Raw genomic sequence first — 20476 nt, forward strand, 5'->3', positions numbered from 1 at the left:
GAAGGTTTCATTTTGAAATCCCCAAGTATTGATTACATTTTCACCTGCAAAGGTAAAAAGGGGTAAAAAAAAACCCCCTCTCTGACCTGTCCTGATACAGCCAGCTAGATTTTTCATTTGGCTTTAAAGTTATATTGACTAGCTCAGGGGTGGAACTGGGGAGGGGTATGCCAGGGTGGAGCAAGTTATCCAACTAAGGGCCTCAATTACTAAGCAATTTTCCCCATAAATACCGAAAGGGGAAAAGGTCTTAGTAAATCAGGCCCTAAGTTAGCCGGCTAAATGCCGATTTTCAGTGTTCTCAGGCTAATTTAGCCAGAAAACTTTAGGGCTACTGAAGGGCAGTCCTAAAGTTAGCTGGATAAACTGAAAGATTAGTAGGTATGCTTAGCGGTGCGGCCGGGGCCCCTAGCAGCTGAATACGGGCCCCTCTGTGGCGCAGGCTACCATGGTGAAAATCGACTTGCAGGCCCACGGGTACAAAGCACCCAAGCATCTGCAGGCTCTGTGCTATTTTGAAACTTGGCCTCTCACCTCCTTTATGTCTTCGTAGAACAGGTACAGGATCCTGTGCTTGTCCTTCTCATCCCAGTACCTGCGGACGTGATCGTACCAGGAGCCCCAGCTGACTGGAAGGATGAAAAGCAGTTGTATGTGCTCAGAGGCAGGTATTAAACCTGTCACTAAGGGATGTGCATTCATTTGACACGAATAAGAAGTCTGAGCTAAAAATGGCTTTCTTCCTGCATGACCCCCATGGAAGGGGGAGGTCCCCGGCCCTGGCTCATTTTGGGAGGGAGGAGGGGAGGGGTCAGAGGAGCACAAAAAAGCTTGTTCCTTTTTTTTTTTAATCTCTATTGACATTTTCAATAATTGTACAGTATGACTAAAAAAAAAATTCCACATGTCACACTGAAAACAATATAACAATACAATGTATATTGCCCAAACACTCAATCTGATGACTACTTCCCTTCCCTATTACCCCCTCTCCTCTTCACTCCCAAAATACAGTACAGAGTACCAGGCAAACTTCTAAGCCAAAACAAGTGAAGTTGAACTGAAGGAGCTAAACCTCATTGATCTCTTAAAGATATGCATAATATATGCTACATATCATTAACTATCGGGCTTCTTTATAGGGTAAAGACTGGATTTAAATATTTCAAATAGCTAGGTCCCAATATTCAGACTTATCCGGGTATGTAGCTTAGCCGGATATAACTTATCCCACCACACGTCCACAACTTATGCTGCTAACTTATTAGCCAAATAAGTGGCTTACATGGCTGAGCAGCGGCGGCTTCTGAACATAGGTGCATATTCAGCAGCTGCTACTTAGCCGCATAAGGTCCTACTTATCTGGCTGAATAGCACTGAAAGCGCTTTGAATATTGACCTCCTAGAAACCCCCTGTTTAGCCTTCGCAGTATGCTTAAATGTGTATGCAAATATGCTTTCTTACTATGCTGCCATCTGGTGTCATTTGTAATGTTATTTAGCTTAGGTTCTCTTCATGTTGTAGAGCCAACCCTCGCTTCTGGTTGGCTCTGTTCCTGTTTGCCCCCCCTATGTCTGTTTTGGCTTCCTTCCTCCTATTGATCTTTTGCCCCCTGCAATCCCTGGGAGCCCCTGCTGGAAGTTCACTTTGGAACTGGCTCTAGATAAGCTTGCAGCGTCCCTGGATCATCTGCAGGTTCCTTTTCACCTTGCTTCCTTTCCCCCCTGCCTCTGGTTTTTGCTCTCTCTTTTGTGATTGCGTCAGTAGCTTGAAGAGCAGTCTGAATCTGTGAGCTGTAACCTGATACTACCAACACTTTCCATTGCCTAAAACATGCAGGCCCGGCGCAAGCAGGTGTGCATAACGTGCATTTGCACGGGCAGCACATCCGGGGGGGTGGCGGGCCGGCGGCAGCAAGAGAGAACGTGGGGCCACTGGCAGAGCCTAACCCGCCGGCGGCCACAGGAGAAGAGGCTGTAGGCCGCCAGCACTTAACCCGCCAGTGGCTGAAGGAGAGACGCTGCAGGCTGCTGGCAGGTGAAAATGAGAGGCCCATGTCTTCTGTTTGTTTGCTTCCACTCTCTCTCCCTCCTCAAGCAGGAAGGTCAGTGGGCCGTGGAGGAGCTCATCCCACCACGGCCCGAAGACAACAGGTGGCCATGTGTGTGTGTCTGTGAGAGAGCCTGTTATGCTTGTGTGCCTGTGAGAGCCCATGTGTCATATATAGGTTCTAACAGGAATGCACACACACACATACACATACACACACACACACATATATAAGGTATCTGTGAGGGAGAGGGAGTGTGTGACAGAATGAATGTGTTATTGTGAATGTGTGGGAGAAAGAAGATAAAATGTTTGTGGCCCTACTTCCCCCAATCCATGAAATATCAGGGTGACTGGAAATCAGAAGATCACAGGTATAAAGAGCAGATTATTTTTAAATTCTTATTAGTTTTAATTATTGGATCTAATTTGATGACTTTGCTCTTTCAAAATACTTAATTTTTTAGGGGTGGAATAGAACATTTTTTAATTATTGGATTTTTTATTCATCAAATGTTTTGAAATATTTTATTAGTTTTTGAGAAATTTTGGGTATTCTATTCATTAACTGGTTTGAAATATGTATTCTTTTTATGAATATGATTGTACTATTATGATTGTTGTATATTTCTTGATTTTATTTTTTAATGTTTGAGAAAAATGGTAAGGTTTCTGTTTTTCCACTGTTGCATATAGAGGCTGGCTTGTTGTGGGTTCGTGTTCAGTTCTTCTCAGCACGTTTCAGTTTATATTATCTGATCGCTTTATTCTGTATTTGGTCAGGGTCTCTCTGTGTTCTGCATTTGTGACTGAGTTGAGGTATTTTGCTAGCATGTAATTTCTGTGTAGGGATCTATAGCAGCCTGGTTTTCTAATAAGAGTTTTATTGTGTTCTAGGGCCTGGAATAATATGTGCAGTGATGCCTTTTATTTATTTATTTATTTATTTATTTATTTAACACTTTTCTATACCGAATTTCATGAAAAAAATATCGTATCAAATCGGTTTACATGGAACAGGGTCTAATAATTAACCATAAAAACAAAGAGGGCAAAGAGCAAAAAGTTACATATAACAAGGAGGAAGAACTTGGAGGGTTAGAGTAGCCGGGAAGTAAAAGGACAGCATAACTGTGAGGAAACTATAACTGGGCAGAAACTATATGGGTTCTTTTAGTATGGGAGGTTTAATATATTGTAATGATAATTCTGTTTATTCATGGCTTTTAAGGGTCTTTTTGCAGAGTTTTCTGGTTGGCACCTCAGGAGTGCTTGCAAATATAATATGCATGTTATAAGTGTTATTATTGCCTTAGAAAACTGTACCTTTGAATGTTTTACATGTAAAATTTGTTATAAATGCATAATTTAATTGTGTGTGTCTGCAAAGGGTGTGGGAGTGGGGGTGTGTGTCGGGTGTGTGTGCAGGGCTGCAAGGTTTGCCTAGGATATCCTTCCCTATCCATGGGTTCTAAGTGGGTGGGGGGGGAGGGCATGGCAATTTTTAGAAATATAGACTGCAGGATGGAGCTGGGCTTTATTTGATGGGCCCGGGACAGACACTGAATGAATCGGGTGTGTGTGGGGGGGGCAGCACAGTAATTTCTCACACAGGGCAGCAAAAAAGTGTTGCGCGCCCCATCTGTGGCCGGCCCGCGCACAGACCTGCTCACCTCTCCAACGCTCCTGCAGGTCCCAGGTCGGCCTCCCCAGCGGCGGAGGCAAGTGCCTCCAGGCCCCGGCGTCCCGCGGCGGCGGTCGCCGGGCCTTCCACTATTGACCAGGTCTCACGGAAGTGTTCGGCATCCTCCATGGCGTCGGCCCCACCCCTACGCGATCGCGCGCGGACCGCCTGATTCCTTGTAGGTCCGAGGGCGGGTCCTAGCTCCATGGCGCGCCCTGATTGATCCTGCTACTAAAGGAAGTGCCTCCCTGCACTTCCTTGCCTTGGCAATCGGGTCGACGCTGTATGTGTACTAGTTTGCCTCCGTGTCTCATCGCCTGTTCCAGCCTTGTTCCAGCGTCCTCCTGTTCCAGCATTTGTCTCCTGTGTCTCCCCAGGTAGTACCTCTTGGACTGACTCTCTGGTACTGACCTCTGCCTGCTCCTGACTTCGTTGTTCGCCGCCTGGATCTTGACCTCTGCCTGCCTCCTCGACTACTCTTGATCTGACCTCTGGAACCTGACCTCTGCCTGCCTCTTCGACTACTCTTGATCTGACCTCTGGAACCTGACCTCTGCCTGCCTCCTTGACTTCTCTTGATCTGACCTCTGGAACCTGACCTCTGCCTGCCTCCTTGACTTCTCTTGATCTGACCTCTGGAACCTGACCTCTGCTTTGGCTGACTATCCTCGGACTGACCTTTGGAACTTGACCCCAGCTATCCTTGACCACGCCTCCTTGATCCTAGCCTTGTCATCTCAGACCCTATTCTGGCCTTCTGTGCTCCACCTCTTGGTGGCAGGAGCTCCCTGGGCCCAATCAGGGAGCCGTCCGACCCTGCGCAGGGCCAAGGGTCCACCTCCAAGCGCTACAAAAAGCTAACACCAGTCCTGAAACATGGAAGGGACTGATCCAATAGGAAACCTGCTTAGTGAAAGTGCGAACCAGTCTACCCTGTCAGTTGTCACTGCTGCTATTGCTTGTAAAAGAAAGCTTGTATTAACTGGAAAGGAACTAGACAAATTTGAAACTGACAAAACCAGTTAGCTAAAGAAAATTAATATAATGTGGAAAGAGTTGAGTCTAATACACATAAGCTTGTTTGTACTTCCGTTATAGAAGACATTCAACAATCTATAAATCAATTCAAGTATAGTTATAAATGTTATACACTCCAATGAGAAAAATACTTTGCATTCCTGATGAGAATCAATTCTGAAGATAGTATTGAAGGAAGAGATCTACGTAAAGACAATTATCTAGAACATGACAATTTAGTGCAAAGCACTATCACACAAGCACAGCAAAGAGAGTTTAAAGGAAACTGTGTCTCAGCACTCCAACTTTTCTAAATTCTTCTCAAGGACCTCAAGGTCACTGAGATCAGTCCGTTCGAACCAGTCCAAGATAAGTGCGGCTACCGCCAGAGCACGCACAGGAGCTGCAAGAGCATGTGCTTCTCATAGTAAACAAGAAGCTGCTATTAAGCTAGCCAGAGCTAGAATTGAAGAGGAAGAATGTACAGCTGCCACACACAAGAATGCTACCATAGCAGCTGCACACAGGAAGGCCATGCTGGATGTTGAACTAGAAGTGCTGTGCCAAGAGAGGAAAGCCGCTGCTGCAGAAGCCCAAGCTAAGAGCCTTTAAGCTGCTGCTGGAGAAGAAAGCAGAGAGATCCAGATTGATCAGGTTCCCTCAGAGGATCCTGTTCAGTGTACCAGAGACTATGTCTTAACACTGGCCTCTGAGCACAGCAATTCATTCTCACACCCACAGCCAAAGGAAACAACAGATATTGAGACATCTCAGCCTGTCCGTGAAGAAGACTCTGCACCTAACAGAGACCAGCTCAATCTACAGGGAGCGTTTCATCCGCAAGAACATATGCCACATGTTCTCCTTTGCAACCGGATGTATGTGATCAACCTCGCACTACCTCGATGCCTAGAACTTATGTAGTGAGAAAGAAACCCAATGACATATCACACAACAGCATCCTAACAAGCACTTCATCACATGAAAACTGAAGTATCAGACAGATCATATCTGGTCAAGTATATGGCCTGTTGTGAGCTTGTTAACTCAAGGCTCATTAAGTTTGACGACCATTCTGAGAATTACAGAGCAGGGAAATTTACATTCAAAAAGCATCATCAAAGATATGAATGTCACCGCAAGCGAATAAATGGACTTGTTAGTGAAATGGCTGGAGAGCAAGTCCTCAGAGCGTATGAAAAGGCTAAGGTCAAGTGCATATGATTTATGATATGATAAATATTACATCGGATGTAAGAATGTCGGTATATAAAAATTAATAATAAATAAATAAATAAAATATAGATAATCCCTCAGAAGGCCTGGCAATGATGTGGAGAAGAATTGAAGAGTTCTATAGTAGCTCTGAAGTTATTGAAGATGCTCTCTGCAAAAGAAAGGTGAACGTTCCAAAAATCTCAAATAAAAACAATCACAAACTATAAGAACTTGGAGGTTTGCTCTTAGAACCTGAAGCGGCCCAGGGCTGATCCATCTTTCCAAGGCTTCAGTTCTCTGGACACTGTTCGTGGAATGAAGCCAATTGTGCAAAAGCTACCACACAGCCTGCAGGAAAACTGGGTTTCCCAAGGCTCTAGATATAAAGTAAAGTATATTGTTGCTTTTCCTCCATTTACAGTTTTCTCCCAGTTCATCCAGATCAAGCAGTGTCCAGAAATGATCTGAGTTTCAAGTTTGGTGCATCAGATGACATCCGGTGCAAACCAAACTTGATGGAAGATCAACTAAAAGGTATGATAACACAAAAAACCCCCACATCTGTACATAAAACAGAGGTGTCACCCACTACCTCTGCACCTCCTGCTTCCCTCTCCACAACAAATAAAAGGGTAGAGGACCCAAACAGACAATGTCCTATACACAGAAAACCTCACCTTCTAAAGAAATGCTGTGTTTTGCGTTCAGATACTAACTGAACACAGAAACTTGCTCAAAAGGTATGGAATCAGTTACAGATGCTGCTCTTCAATAAATCACCTCTTTAAAGATTGTAAGGCAGTCATTAAGTGCACCGAGTGTAACAGTGACTGACATCTCCACCCAGATGCTATAAGCCTAAATCCTTAAAATACTGCTGCTAACTCCATGTTGAAGCATAGGGGGAAAGACAGTGCATCGTGTTATGGTTTGAGTGGATTCTTGGGTACTGTGGAGATGACCACGCCCATGGGGAGGAGCCCCGTGAGGAACCACAGTACTAGGTTAGACTCGAGACATGCAAACACAGAGATTCGTCTTTTATTATACAGCTGAGGTATACCACCAGAGATGGCAGTAGTGATGTGATTCAGCGGTAGCAGTCCAGGGACCCTCGGCAGGGGGGACCCGTCTCACAGAGATGGTATAGGGAGATCCGGATGCAGACTCCCAGTGCAGCAGAGCTGTAGATGAGACAGACTGAGAATGTTAGATTACTCACTAAGTTGGTAGCTATATAGGTGGAGATCCCAGCAGACAGAAGTAGTTGAATACAGGCACCGAACCAGGGAGAGCAGGCCCTCGAGGAGCGAGTACCTGATCCCAGATAGGCACCTGAAAGAAAGTAAAGGGCCCCCAAGGAGCGGTTACCCAGGTTAGAGAATTACCCCGAAGGGCAGAGAGAGCTTCCAGCGGCAGCAGGAAGCGGCAGAGTAGCTCAGACTTGAGGCTTTCCATCCATTCATGATCCTTGCTAACTCGATGAGCTAGCAAACAAGGGCAGGCTAAATACCCGGATGGCGTGACATCACTCGAGGGGGACGCCCCCAAGGTTCCCGCCATGACGTGGATAAAGACGTGGGTGACGTGCGCGCGTGCACCCTAGGAGGCCCTTAGGAGAAACATGGCATGAGGCTTTGCCATTGCCATTCCGGGGACGCCGGAGAGAGTGGCATGCAGAGTGCGGCGGTGGCCATCTTCCCAAGGCTAGTGGGGGGAGCAGAGAGAAAGGTGAGGCACAAAGGTCGAAGCCGTCTGAGACTGGATGCAACACATCGGAGACAGTGATACCTGAAATCACAACCAAATGCACAGAAGTCTGTGGCAAGTGCCTTGATAGAAGGTCTTGTTCCAAAATACACCTAGCTACGGGATATCTCAAAGGACAATCTGAGAGATCAGTAAAGATGTAAGTTATAATGGAAGATCAAAGCAACAGGTCTCTGGCAAGATCAGAGTTCTTGATTTGTACAGCGTTCAAGAAGATTTCTCCCCATACATGCTCAAAACATGTTCAGGAGAGGTAAAGACCACAGGGAGAAGAGCAAAGGGATTTGTGATAGAAGCAATAGATGGGAGCATCAGATCACCAGTTTACATGCTCATGGAATGCAACCAGTTACTGGACAAGAGGAGAGAAATTCCTACACCTGAAGTAGCATGGCATCATCCTCATCTGAGGCCTATAGCCAAACATCTTCCATTTTTGGATCTTGATGCTCAAATCCTACTTCTTCTTGGCAGAGATGTCCTGGGGCTACACAATGTTCGTCAGCTGCCCAATGGTCCATGCAACGCCCCCTGTGCTCATAGTCTTGACTTAGGATGGGTTATAGTGGGTGACGTCTGTATTGACAAAATGCGTAAACCTTATTAAATCAATCAAAAACCTCAATATAAAGGAAGAGTGACCTGAAATGTAATGAATTTGCGTATTTTTTTAAAGAAGAAATCCAGAAGATGCTTAATACTTTCTCATCAGTATCACATCAAAAGATCTCACTATGTGACCTACCCGATCATTCTTGGTCTTTCTTTGCTCTATGGAAATTGAGGCTTTAGTTAATAAGTTGAATCCAGCAAATCATATTTTGGACATCATATCGATCCAACAGTTAAAGTTAGTCTCAAACATCATAGCTAGACCAATTGTGGATATAGTTAATTTTTCCCTTGATGAAAGAAAGTTTCCAGAAGAACTAAAATGTGTTGTAAGTAAACCAATTCTAAAGACGGCAAATCCTGATGATAATTCCCTGAACAACTTTAGGCCAATTTCTAATTTACCATTTTTGTCAAGACATTCAACTGAAATGTGACGATCTCACCTTTTTCTTTAAAGAAAAAATCACAAACCTTTTAGCACAATTTTCATCTAATCCTATTCAAATCATCTCCTTAGCAGGAGACCTTTCGTCCTCATGGTTCAATTGTGAACCTGTTGCCTCTTCGGAAATCTCATCTATACTGTCCACTCTTAAACCAGCTAACCATCCTTGGGATCAGATTTCCTTAAAATTTTTAAAACCGGTCTCTGATTTGATTGTACCAACTATCACTAAGTAGTTAATCTATCCCTGTTTGAAGGACATATGCCACGGCCGCTAAAGTATGCAATGGTTAAACCCATTTTTAAAAACAATAAGAAAGACCCCACCAACTTCAATAATCTGAGACCCACATCTACCTTACCATTTCTTGCTAAAATTATCAAAAAAGTAGTTCAGAAACAACTCTCAGACTTTCTAGACGCCAATAATATTCTTTTCCCATCACAACATGGTTTCAGGAAATCCTTCAGTACAGAAACTTTTCTCCTGGTGCTTTCTGACACATTCTCAGAGATTTCAATAATGGTTACTCTTATCTACTAATTCTTTTAGATCTATCTGCTGCATTCGATACAGTTGACTTTGAAATCTTACATCAAAGACTTTCAGATGTTGGTCTGTCTGGTTTGGTTCTTTCCTGGTTCAAATCTTTTCTTTCTGATTGCTCCTACCAAGTAAAAATAAATAAACACACACTTTTCTTCCAAAATCAAAACTGAATCTGGGGTTCCTCAAGGATCGTCACTATCAGCGACACTTTTTAACATTTATCGTTTTGCCACTCTGTAAATTATTAAGAGGTTTAGGTATCACTCACTTCATTTATGCAGACGATGTACAACTTCTAATTCCCATTAAAAACTCTCTCTCAGAAACTCTCAAAATTCTTGAAGTCTATTTATCTTCTATTAAACAACTACTATCTCACATGAAACTGATTCTTAACCATCAAAAAAACAGAAATTATTTTACTGAGCAGGAAAGGTACTATCAATAAAGATTTTCAGTTTAAGACCAATTTTATGCAGCTCGATTCAGTAGCCCAAGTTTGAGATTTAAGAGTCATCATTGATAACGAATTAAAACTAAAATCTGTAATAAATCACAAAATTAAAGATGGCTTTTATAAATTCCATGTATTAAAATGACTAAAACCACTGTTAGATTTTAACGACTTCAGAATAATCCTACAAACTTTAATATTCTCCACAATTTACTATTGTAACTCTCTTTTATTCGGACTACCATCCATTTGCATCAGACCCCTACAGCTACTGCAGAATGTCACTGCAAGAGTCTTATGCAGTGGAAAAAAAATTGACGACATTACACTAACATTAATCAATCTTCATTGTCTACCAATTAAATACTGAATTGATTACAAAATCTTATGTCTGATTCACAAATCAATATACCTTGATAAACACAGAATGGCTTAACACTCAACTTCATTTACACACCCCAGAAAGAAACTTAAGATCAGCTATAGCTCCGGACCTCCGTTGCCGCTGCTGCCGCTGCCGCTGCTGTGCCTAGAGGGAGGTAGGGCCTGCGCGATCGGCGCCCAGACCCGTCGGGGTAAGGCATCTTGTCTCCCCTGCCCCCGGCGAGCCCAGCCACCGATCGCGCCTCCAGCCTGCCGTGCCGTCCTTCCCTCGGAGCAGGGACCCTCCCACCAACCAGGGAACCAACAATCAGGAGCGGAGAGGGAGATTTAAATTTTACAACCTGCAGGCTCCGCGTTTAATAGCTCCGGACCTCCGTTGCCGCTGCTGCCGCTGCCGCTGCTGTGCCTAGAGGGAGGTAGGGCCTGCGCGATCGGCGCCCAGACCCGTCGGGGTAAGGCCTCTTGTCTCCCCTGCCCCCGGCGAGCCCAGCCACCGATCGCGCCTCCAGCCTGCCGTGCCGTCCTTCCCTCGGAGCAGGGACCCTCCCACGAACCAGGGAACCACCAATCAGGAGCGGAGAGGGAGATTTAAATTTTACAACCTGCAGGCTCTGCGTTTAATAGCTCCGGACCTCCGTTGCCGCTGCTGCCGCTGCCGCTGCTGTGCCTAGAGGGAGGTAGGGCCTGCGCGATCGGCGCCCAGACCCGTCGGGGTAAGGCCTCTTGTCTCCCCTGCCCCCGGCGAGCCCAGCCACCGATCGCGCCTCCAGCCTGCCGTGCCATCCTTCCCTCGGAGCAGGGACCCTCCCACCAACCAGGGAACCACCAATCAGGAGCGGAGAGGGAGATTTAAATTTTACAACCTGCAGGCTCTGCGTTTAATAGCTCCGGACCTCCGTTGCCGCTGCTGCCGCTGCCGCTGCTGTGCCTAGAGGGAGGTAGGGCCTGCGCGATCGGCGCCCAGACCCGTCGGGGTAAGGCCTCTTGTCTCCCCTGCCCCCGGCGAGCCCAGCCACCGATCGCGCCTCCAGCCTGCCGTGCCGTCCTTCCCTCGGAGCAGGGACCCTCCCACCAACCAGGGAACCACCAATCAGGAGCGGAGAGGGAGATTTAAATTTTACAACCTGCAGGCTCCGCGTTTAATAGCTCCGGACCTCCGTTGCCGCTGCTGCCGCTGCTGTGCCTAGAGGGAGGTAGGGCCTGCGCGATCGGCGCCCAGACCCGTCGGGGTAAGGCCTCTTGTCTCCCCTGTCCCCGGCGAGCCCAGCCACCGATCGCGCCTCCAGCCTGCCGTGCCATCCTTCCCTCGGAGCAGGGACCCACCCACCAACCAGGGAACCACCAATCAGGAGCGGAGAGGGAGATTTAAATTTTACAACCTCCAGGCGCCGCGCGCCTGCGTCGCACGCCAAAGGTGCACAACAAAGGGGCTGGCCCCTTTGTGCGCCCCTTCATGCAGCCACTGAGATTAAGAATAAGTTATAAAGAAAAAAAAAAAAACCTTGAAAATACTTAAAATACCTAATCTACTTAAAAAATGCTTAGACCTCTACATCCATAGTAATATCACCCCCAACTGTATTTCGGACCTCACTCAACCACAGGCATCCTCCAGCTAGCTGCACTCGGACCTCACTCATACACAGGCATCCTCCAGCTAGCTGCACTCGGACCTCACTCAACCACAGGCATCCTCCAACTAGCTGCACTCGGACCTCACTCAACCACAGGCATCCTCCAGCTAGCTGCACTCGGACCTCACTCAACCACAGGCATCCTCCAGCTAGCTGCACTCGGACCTCACTCAACCACAGGCATCCTCCAGCTAGCTGCACTCGGATCTCACTCAACTTTAATCATTCCCGCCTCAAAGATGTTGACTTTTACCAACCCTCAATTCCAAAACAGACACAAACACCTTATTAACATCCCCCTTTTGAAAAATAACAAAAACTTATTATATCTCACCTTCCTCCTCATCAATGCTCAATCCTTATCAAAAAAACACATGCTAATCTCTGACATTCTACAAGAAATTAACCCTGACTTCTTTGCCATAACAGAATCCTGGCTTAAAAACACCGATCAAGTACTTCTGACTCACATAGCTAACAACGAATATGATACCTTTTCAATACCACGCAATTACAAAAGAGGAGGAGGCCTTCTACTTCTTACAAAAAAACACCTTTCAATGAAAATGATTCCGCATAACCTCCCAAAACAATATGAAGTAGCACTGTTCGACTCTCAATTCCTACAAGTTTGCCTTATATATTGTCCACCCAAATTACTAGACAGCAACATCTCTCCACTCCTGGAATTCCTCATTACAAACATCAATACAAAAAAACCTTCCATCATCCTTGGTGACCTCAACCTCCATACAGATGCCAACCCCAGTAAACCAAGCTGTGAAACCCTACTAGATATGCTCTCAAGCTTAAACTTCACCCTTCAAGTAAACAACCCTACACATAAAGCAGGTCACACTCTTGACCTAATTTTCACCAATTATTTCTTCACGGATACCTCCATTTCACACACCTCAGTTCCCTGGTCAGATCATCATCTCCTACTATGCAAGTCTCATCTGAATTACAACATCCCTTCAAATAATAGTAACTCACAAAAATACTTTAAATACCGTCCTCCTTTTCTAACTAATCCCCTCCTTCAAGAGCTGGGACATCAACTAAATAACCTTGACTTATCAAACATCAACAACGCTATCCAATCTTGGTCTCTTATCACCAAAAATACCGACAATATCATTAATCCAGAGAAATTCAAACTGCTGAAGAACAAAAAAGAAAATCAAAACCCGTGGTATAACACCTCTCTAAAAAATATGAAAACAGCCCTCAGGAAAACGGAGAAAGAATGGCAAAAAAACAAGCTGCCTGCAATACAACAGAAATACCGCACACAACTAGCCGAATACAAAAAATTAATCCAAAATACCAAACGAGACTACTATGGTAAAAAAATTATAAACTCCACAAACAAATCAAAATCTTTGTTCAACATAGTAAATAACCTCATTACAGATAATTGCAATACCATCGTTTCTATCACCAAAAAAAACTTAAGTCAAGACTTAGCTATTTTCTTTAAGGATAAAATCACCAAAATAACAGACTCCTTCAACACCACGTCAAACTGCCAAATACCAACTTCTACAAATAGCAACTCCCCTTGGCCCAACTTTAGACCTATATCAATAACGGAAACAGAAAAAATGATTAAAAAAATCAACCCTGCTCGCCATATCTTAGACTCCATTCCCACTCGAGTCCTTAAGGAAATTGCTTATCCACTAGCCCCAACAATTGCAGCAATCGTCAACAAATCTCTAGAGGAAGGCGAACTACCTCCCATGCTAAAAATCGCTACAATCACTCCTTTGTTAAAGAAAAAAAACCTCAACCCAGATGACCTAAATAATTACCGCCCAATTTCTAACCTACCCTTCTTTGCCAAATTGACAGAGAAAGCGGTGCTGAAACAACTAAATGATCATTTAGATGATAATAAAATACTTTATCCCACCCAATTCGGTTTCAGGAAAAACTTCAGCACCGAAACACTCTTACTCAACCTCTCCAATACCATATTAAGAGGACTCGACAACAAAAAAGGATACTTACTGATTCTTCTGGACCTCTCTGCAGCCTTCGACACTGTTGACCACAAATTGCTTATTTCTAGTCTTGAATCCATCGGGCTCACTGGAAAAACTCTCAGCTGGTTTTCATCCTTCCTCAAAAATAGATATTTTAAAGTCTCCTACAACAACATATTATCAAACGCCATCCCCCTCGAAACAGGTGTACCGCAAGGCTCTGCACTTTCACCAATCTTATTCAACATTTACCTTACTCCTCTTTGCCATTTTTTATCCAGTCTTGGCTTATTATATTACATGTACGCCGATGATATACAAATTCTGATTCCAATTTCCTCCTCATTAGAAGATACAATGTCTAGTGCAGCCTCTCTCCTGGACACAATCAGAAACAGATTAATCCAACTTAAATTATGTTTAAATATGAACAAAACTGAATGCATACTCATCGCCAGAAAAAACTCCGGACCTAAAACTATTCCACCCTTCAAATTTGACAATTCCATCATCCAACTTAAAGACAATGTTAAAGATTTAGGCTTCTGGGTGGACAATGATTTAAATTATAAAAAACACATCTCTACTAGAACAAAAGAAGGATTCCACAAACTACAGGTAATCAAACACCTAAAACCACTGCTTCACCCCCATGACTTCAAAACAGTCCTTCAAGCCCTAATATTCTCCTGTTTGGACTACTGCAATTCTCTTCTGATTGGACTACCCAAGTCATCCCTAAGACCTCTACAGCTTCTTCAGAATACCGCTGCCAGAATATTAACGGGGAAAAGAAAATTTGAACACATCACTCCTGTTCTCAACCAACTACAATGGCTCACAATTGAGAAAAGAATCGAATTCAAAGTCCTCTCAATACTGCAGAAAGCAATCTACAAAGCAGATTACACTGCTCTTGATGACGTCATACATATCCACCACTCCCTACGCAATACAAGAACAACTAGTAAAATACAACTTGTGATTCCATCTATCCCTCTCGCCAAACTCTCTTCCACCAGAAATAGAGCCATTTCCATCATCGGCCCAAAATTATGGAACTCACTACCTCAGCACCTCGCTGGTCAAGAAAACCCTAAATCTTTTAAAAAAGAACTAAAATCTTGGCTACTATGCCAATCTCTTACTGACAACTCGGACTTTTGATCTCATAATCTATCAGTCTACTGATTGGACAATTTATCCTGCTTCTAACTACAGATATCTCCTATTATCTATGATCCCTGTTTTTCAGTATACCTAACTTTTAGTATATCTTGTTTTTGTTTAGACTAATTTTATATGTCAGTTTCTCAGTCGGTTTAATGTAATTTATCAAATTTCAATGTAACAAGTTGTTATAATGTAAACCGGAGTGAAGGCAACTCTGCTATACCTCGGTATATAAAAAATGCTAAATAAATAAAAAATAAGCTATCAAAGGACTGGTATCAGGCCCTTCCATTAGATCTGCCCACTTATCAGAAGTCAGGGAGATTGTGTTTTCTATTGTAGGCCCAAAATTGTGGAATCAAATACCATGTGAATTGCGAATGCAAAAAGATCTAAAGACTTTTTAAAAAGGCGTACGATTCTTAAACTTTTTTAGCAGCCAAAGTACTTTGGCAATGTGAAATTGTGAGATCATATTTTAGTTGTTTATTATTTTGTATGTTCCTTCACTTTAAATTTTTATTTTTTATGTATTATTTTAACGATTTTAGATTGTAATTTATTATTTCAAGTTTGTTACGCTGTACACCGTTAAGATTACTTTTATAGATTGACCATATATAAAAGCAATAAATAAATAATTGAGAAAGTTGTTCACAGATAATTGTCCGATTATCTTGATTGATATAACATCTTATAACCATCTCAATTTGGCTTCAGAAAATCCCACAGAACTAAGACTTTGTTATTAGTGAGAAGTATGCCTGACCAGCAAACCAACATGGAGAAGGAAAATACCCAGACGCCTCTGCTGTTCTTTAGCCTGCCTGGGCTGAATGAACTCTGAGTGACTTTCTGAGCATGACTTGCAGAATGTCCCTGAGCAGGCCGACAAGCTGGCACCAGAAAGGGGAGGCCTATTCATTGGGTCACAAAGAAGAAACCACGGCGGGAGCTTCAGGCACTATTCTGTTGAAATCTCACTGGACAAGATAATTAGCAGAACAAAGGATTATCTGGAGAGTGAGGGCAAATGGGCTACGCCTGGAAAGACTGGTCAGGGCAGTTCAGGGATAGGTTGTCATGTCAACAGCATGATATGACTCTGTAAATGAGTCTTTGGGCAGTCACGTAAGTCTAGAAGCTTCGACAATATTGTATGTTTAACTATAAAAGAAGGGTCACTTCCTGTATCCAACGAGATGCTGGTCAGATTGTAAGACTAAGGGCACCCAGTATCCAGCATCTCCCAAGAACACTTATAATGCCTAATAAAAATACTTTGTACTTTTTGCTGAGTCTAAGTGTTCTTGTGTCCCTGGCCCTAAGCACAGAGTATTATTTACATTAGCCTTGACCAATACAATTTTTAGAGATATGGATACAGGGCAATCCTATCTATTAGGATATTTCAGCTGCGTTTGACACGGTAAATCAAAATTGAATGGCTAACTTTGTCACTTCACTTCCACATCCCTTCAAGAATTACTAGATCAACCTGAACAGGGATGTTGCCTATCCCTTCCCCCAAAATTGTGCATCTAAATAATGTAAGAGAGAGAACTATCTCAATTGCTGGACTCCAACTATGGAACTCTATTCCACAGGAATTACGATTAGAAGCAGACATCAAATTATTTAAAAAGGGGATTAAAACTTGGCTTTTCAAACAAGCCTTCCAAGAGCTGTTAACATGATTTCACACCTCTGATTTTTTATTTTATTATCTCTACTTTTATTATACTGCCTCTCTAATTGTTTAAATTTCATGATTACTTAGCCTACTATTTTAGTTTACTATTTAATTATTTACATTATGAAACTATGTATACTTCCTTTCTTCTTTGGAAATGCAAATATTTTTAAATGAAATTTTGCTAACTACTGTAAACCGATTTGATATGCTTGCATGAAAAATCGGTATATAAAAATTATTAAATAAATAAATGATAATATTTTACTAGACAGACTGACTGAGATTGGCCTAACTGATAAAGCTTTAAGTTGGTTTTCTTCTTATCTCCGTGACCGTACCTACATGTTAAAAGTGGGCCAAGCAGTATCAGAGAAGATGCAGCTTGATTCTGGAGTCCCTCGGGGATTGTCCTTATTGGCCACTTTGTTTAATTTGTGTTGCGCTGGAGGTGGACCCTTGGCCTGGTGCAGGATTGGTACGGCCCTCTGTTCGGACCCAGAGAGCGCCTGCCACCAGGAGGCGGAGCACACGAGGAGACAGAGGCTAGCTGGAGCTTCGCCAATAACAGTCCAGAGTTTCTGCAGGTTGAGCCCTTGGGTACCCGGACTGCCTGGACTTAGGTGGGTCTCAGATGGTCTCCCGAAGAGGTAGCGGAGGGGTGTGCCCACCACGAGCAAGGGGAGGAGCCCCGTGAGGAGCCACAGCACTGGGCTAGACTCTTACTACACAAAACACCAATTAGTTCTTTATTAGACAGCTTGAAGAGAACCACCAGAGGTGGCAGTAGTGAGGCAGTCTGTAGTTGTATTCTCAGGGACCTCGGCAGAGGGAGCCCTTCTCTCCTAGATGAAATCAGGAGGTTCTGCAGCAGGTCTCCCAGCGAGGAGATACCGTGGATGAGATAGACTGAGAGTTAGAGTACTCACTAGGTGTTTGCTGTTGGTATGCAATTCACCAGGTATGTTGTAGAAGGTACAGGCACCAAGGCAGGGAGAGCAGGCCCTCGAGGAGCGAGTACCTGTTCCCTGTAAGGCACCTGAAATAAAGCAGAGGGCCCCCGAGGAGCGCGTCCCGGGGCTTTGCGTGCACCGACAGCCTATGCAACATAGGCTCAGCGCGCGCAGGGGGAGCTTGGGGCAGGTTTTCGGGGGGTACGTGCGTATCTTATGCGCGTACCCCTTTGAAAATCTGCCCCAAAGAGAGTAGTCAGGCAGGCAGTGCCTCACTACATCGGACCCTGGAAAGGAAACCAGGGATCACTTTGTGACCTTTATGAAGGGCATAATAAATAATGATCACAAAGAGATAGCCCTTTCTCTGATGGGAGGTAAAGAATGTTGGTATCTCCCTACCTTCAGCACATACCATCCTCAGGAATCAGATTTGTATTTGACTCAAGTGCTCAGTTCCAAAGAATATCTCTGAACAATGTGTTCCTCACTGGGCCTGACATAACAATCTCTTGGGAGTTTTAATTCGTTTAAGAAAAGAGCCCATTGCCATCATGGCAGATATACAACAGATGTTCTACTATTTCATTGTCCATGAAGACAACAGAAGTATCTAAGATTCCTGTGGTACCAAGATAATGTCTGCAACAAGGTCATTGAGTACAGGATGCATGTGCGTGTCTTTGGCAACAGTCCATCATCTGCAGTGGCTATCTATGAACTCAGGAGAACAGCACAAGGGGAGAAGTATGGCACAGATGCGGAACAATTAGTAGAAAGAGACTTCTATGTGGATGATGGATTAAAGTTTGTACCTACAGAAGAAGCAGCTACTGACTTGTTAACAAGAACACAGTCAATGTTAGCTGAGGCTCCATAAAATAGCTTCCAAAAGTGCCAAGGTAATGAAAGAATTCTCTTCAGAAGACCTCTAGAACTTGGATCCAGAAGATGACGTGCTACCACTCCAGCATAATCTTGGACTAACTTAGGACCTGAAAAGAGATTCTTTCACATTCCAAGTCTCAAGTTAACCATACACCTGCCATGGCATTTTGTCCACAGCAGCTTATATGACCCACTTGGGTTCGTGGCTCCAATCACCATACAAGGGAGGTCACTCTCAAGAGAACTTTCATCAGAAACAAGAGTGAGGCACCCTGCTGCCTCCAGAGAAGAATCGAGAATGGGAAATGTGGAAGGATTCCCTCTGAGATCTTGAGCAGCTTCAGATTCCACATATATACAGCGATATAGAGCTATACAGATCTCATTAGAAAGAACTTTGTGTCTTTTAAGATGCCTCTGTAAAGGCTATAGCTGCTATAGCCTATGTGAAGATGATAGATGCAGAAGGCAGGTCCCACGTAGGATTTATCCTGGGCAAGACTAACCCAGGCCTAGGCACACCATATCACAATTTGAATTATGTGGAGCAATACTGGCAGTGGAGATAGTAGAGCTAATACTAAGTGAAATTTATTTAGTGGTTTTTATATACCGATAACTGTTCACACATCGTATCGGTTTACAGGGAACATTGAGATTATAATATATAGAGTTACCTCATATTCACAATGTTCCTTGTAATGTATAAACAGATATAACATATGAAATATTTACAATAAACATTGTGATTATATAGTATTGGATTATAAGAAACAAAGAGGTAAGGAGGTCTAGCATAACTGAAATATAATGTGAAATATAAAGTGAAATGAATATTCAGCCAGACTTAATCGAGTTGTACACAGACAACAAGGTATTGCTAGGCTACGTATACTAGTCCTGGATAAATTCTGCGCTACTGTGGAGCGCAGAATTCCCCCCCCCCCCCGTGCAGAATTGCTAAATTCTGTGCAGAAAATAGCTGAGGAGACCCCGGCATGCCGCGAACAGAGTGCGTCCCACGTGTGCTGCGGGATGCGCTCTGTTCGTGGCGAAGATGAAGGCCCGGGCATGCCGTTCGCGGCGAAAATGGAAGGCCCCATGTATAGCTCTATATATGTGGAATCTGAAGCTGCTCAAGATCTCAGAGGGAATGTGTGTGTGAGAGAGGGGAGTCGAAGGAACCAAAAAGGTTAAAGAAATAAATAAATAAAGATGTTTTTTTAAAATGTGCCGGCCAGTCAGGGTAGGAAAACGATGCTCAATTTTACTGGTGTCCGTTTTCCTAACCCATGGCTGTCAGCGAGTTCGGAAAACCAACGCTTGTACAATTGGGTGTAGGTTTTCTGAGCTCGCTGGCAGCCACCTCTCCTGGGTTTCTGCTGCTAAGGGGGCGCTAGGGACGCACTATTGCCCCTGGCACCCCCTTTTTAGCGCAACCTCTCATTTAAATACAGGATCTCCCACCCAGGAGAGGTGGCTAGGCGCGTGTTGGGAGAGCAGGCACTCAACATGGAGCACTCGTCCTCCCATGCTTCTTACTGTATCGGCCTGTTTGTAAGATAAAAAAGGAAGAGGTTTAACTTTTGGTATAAGCTCCCAAGCTAGTCCATCTGGAACGGAGGACAAAATATCCCCTTTTCTTTTTAGTGGCTCCTATTCTGCTCTCACATTTTTTCATAATAAGCAAATGGTGAAGCAAATTCCACCATTACATCCACATCCCTGCTGTTTTATTTTAATGTTTATTTTGGTTCAGCAAGTGAACCAAACCAAACTTTGAAAAATGATCCCCCTCCCCAACTTCCCAACAGGAAAAAAAAACCAAACCAAAACCTTTTGGTCTGCACACCCTTGCTTGTCATTGTCTGAGAATGAATTGCACCTCTCACCCCTACTTTGAAGGACTGAAACGTGGTAAAGTTAAGGTCATTGTTATATTCCCAGCCTTTCCACT

At 43.8% G+C, this 20476-nt stretch overlaps 1 protein-coding gene across 2 annotated transcripts in view; it reads right to left on the reverse strand.

Annotated features, from left to right (window-relative positions):
• Positions 1-20476, reverse strand: part of LOC115094231 (sulfotransferase 1C1-like) — a 64269-nt gene that overhangs the window by 3654 nt on the left and 40139 nt on the right. For both annotated transcript variants that reach the window (XM_029607063.1, XM_029607064.1), the window contains one exon: positions 535-629. In XM_029607063.1, coding sequence (XP_029462923.1) covers positions 535-629 — 95 coding nt within the window. The remainder of the gene's footprint in view (positions 1-534; positions 630-20476) is intronic.

This window comes from Rhinatrema bivittatum, chromosome 6, assembly GCF_901001135.1.
Source record: "Rhinatrema bivittatum chromosome 6, aRhiBiv1.1, whole genome shotgun sequence".
NCBI lineage: Eukaryota > Metazoa > Chordata > Amphibia > Gymnophiona > Rhinatrematidae > Rhinatrema > Rhinatrema bivittatum.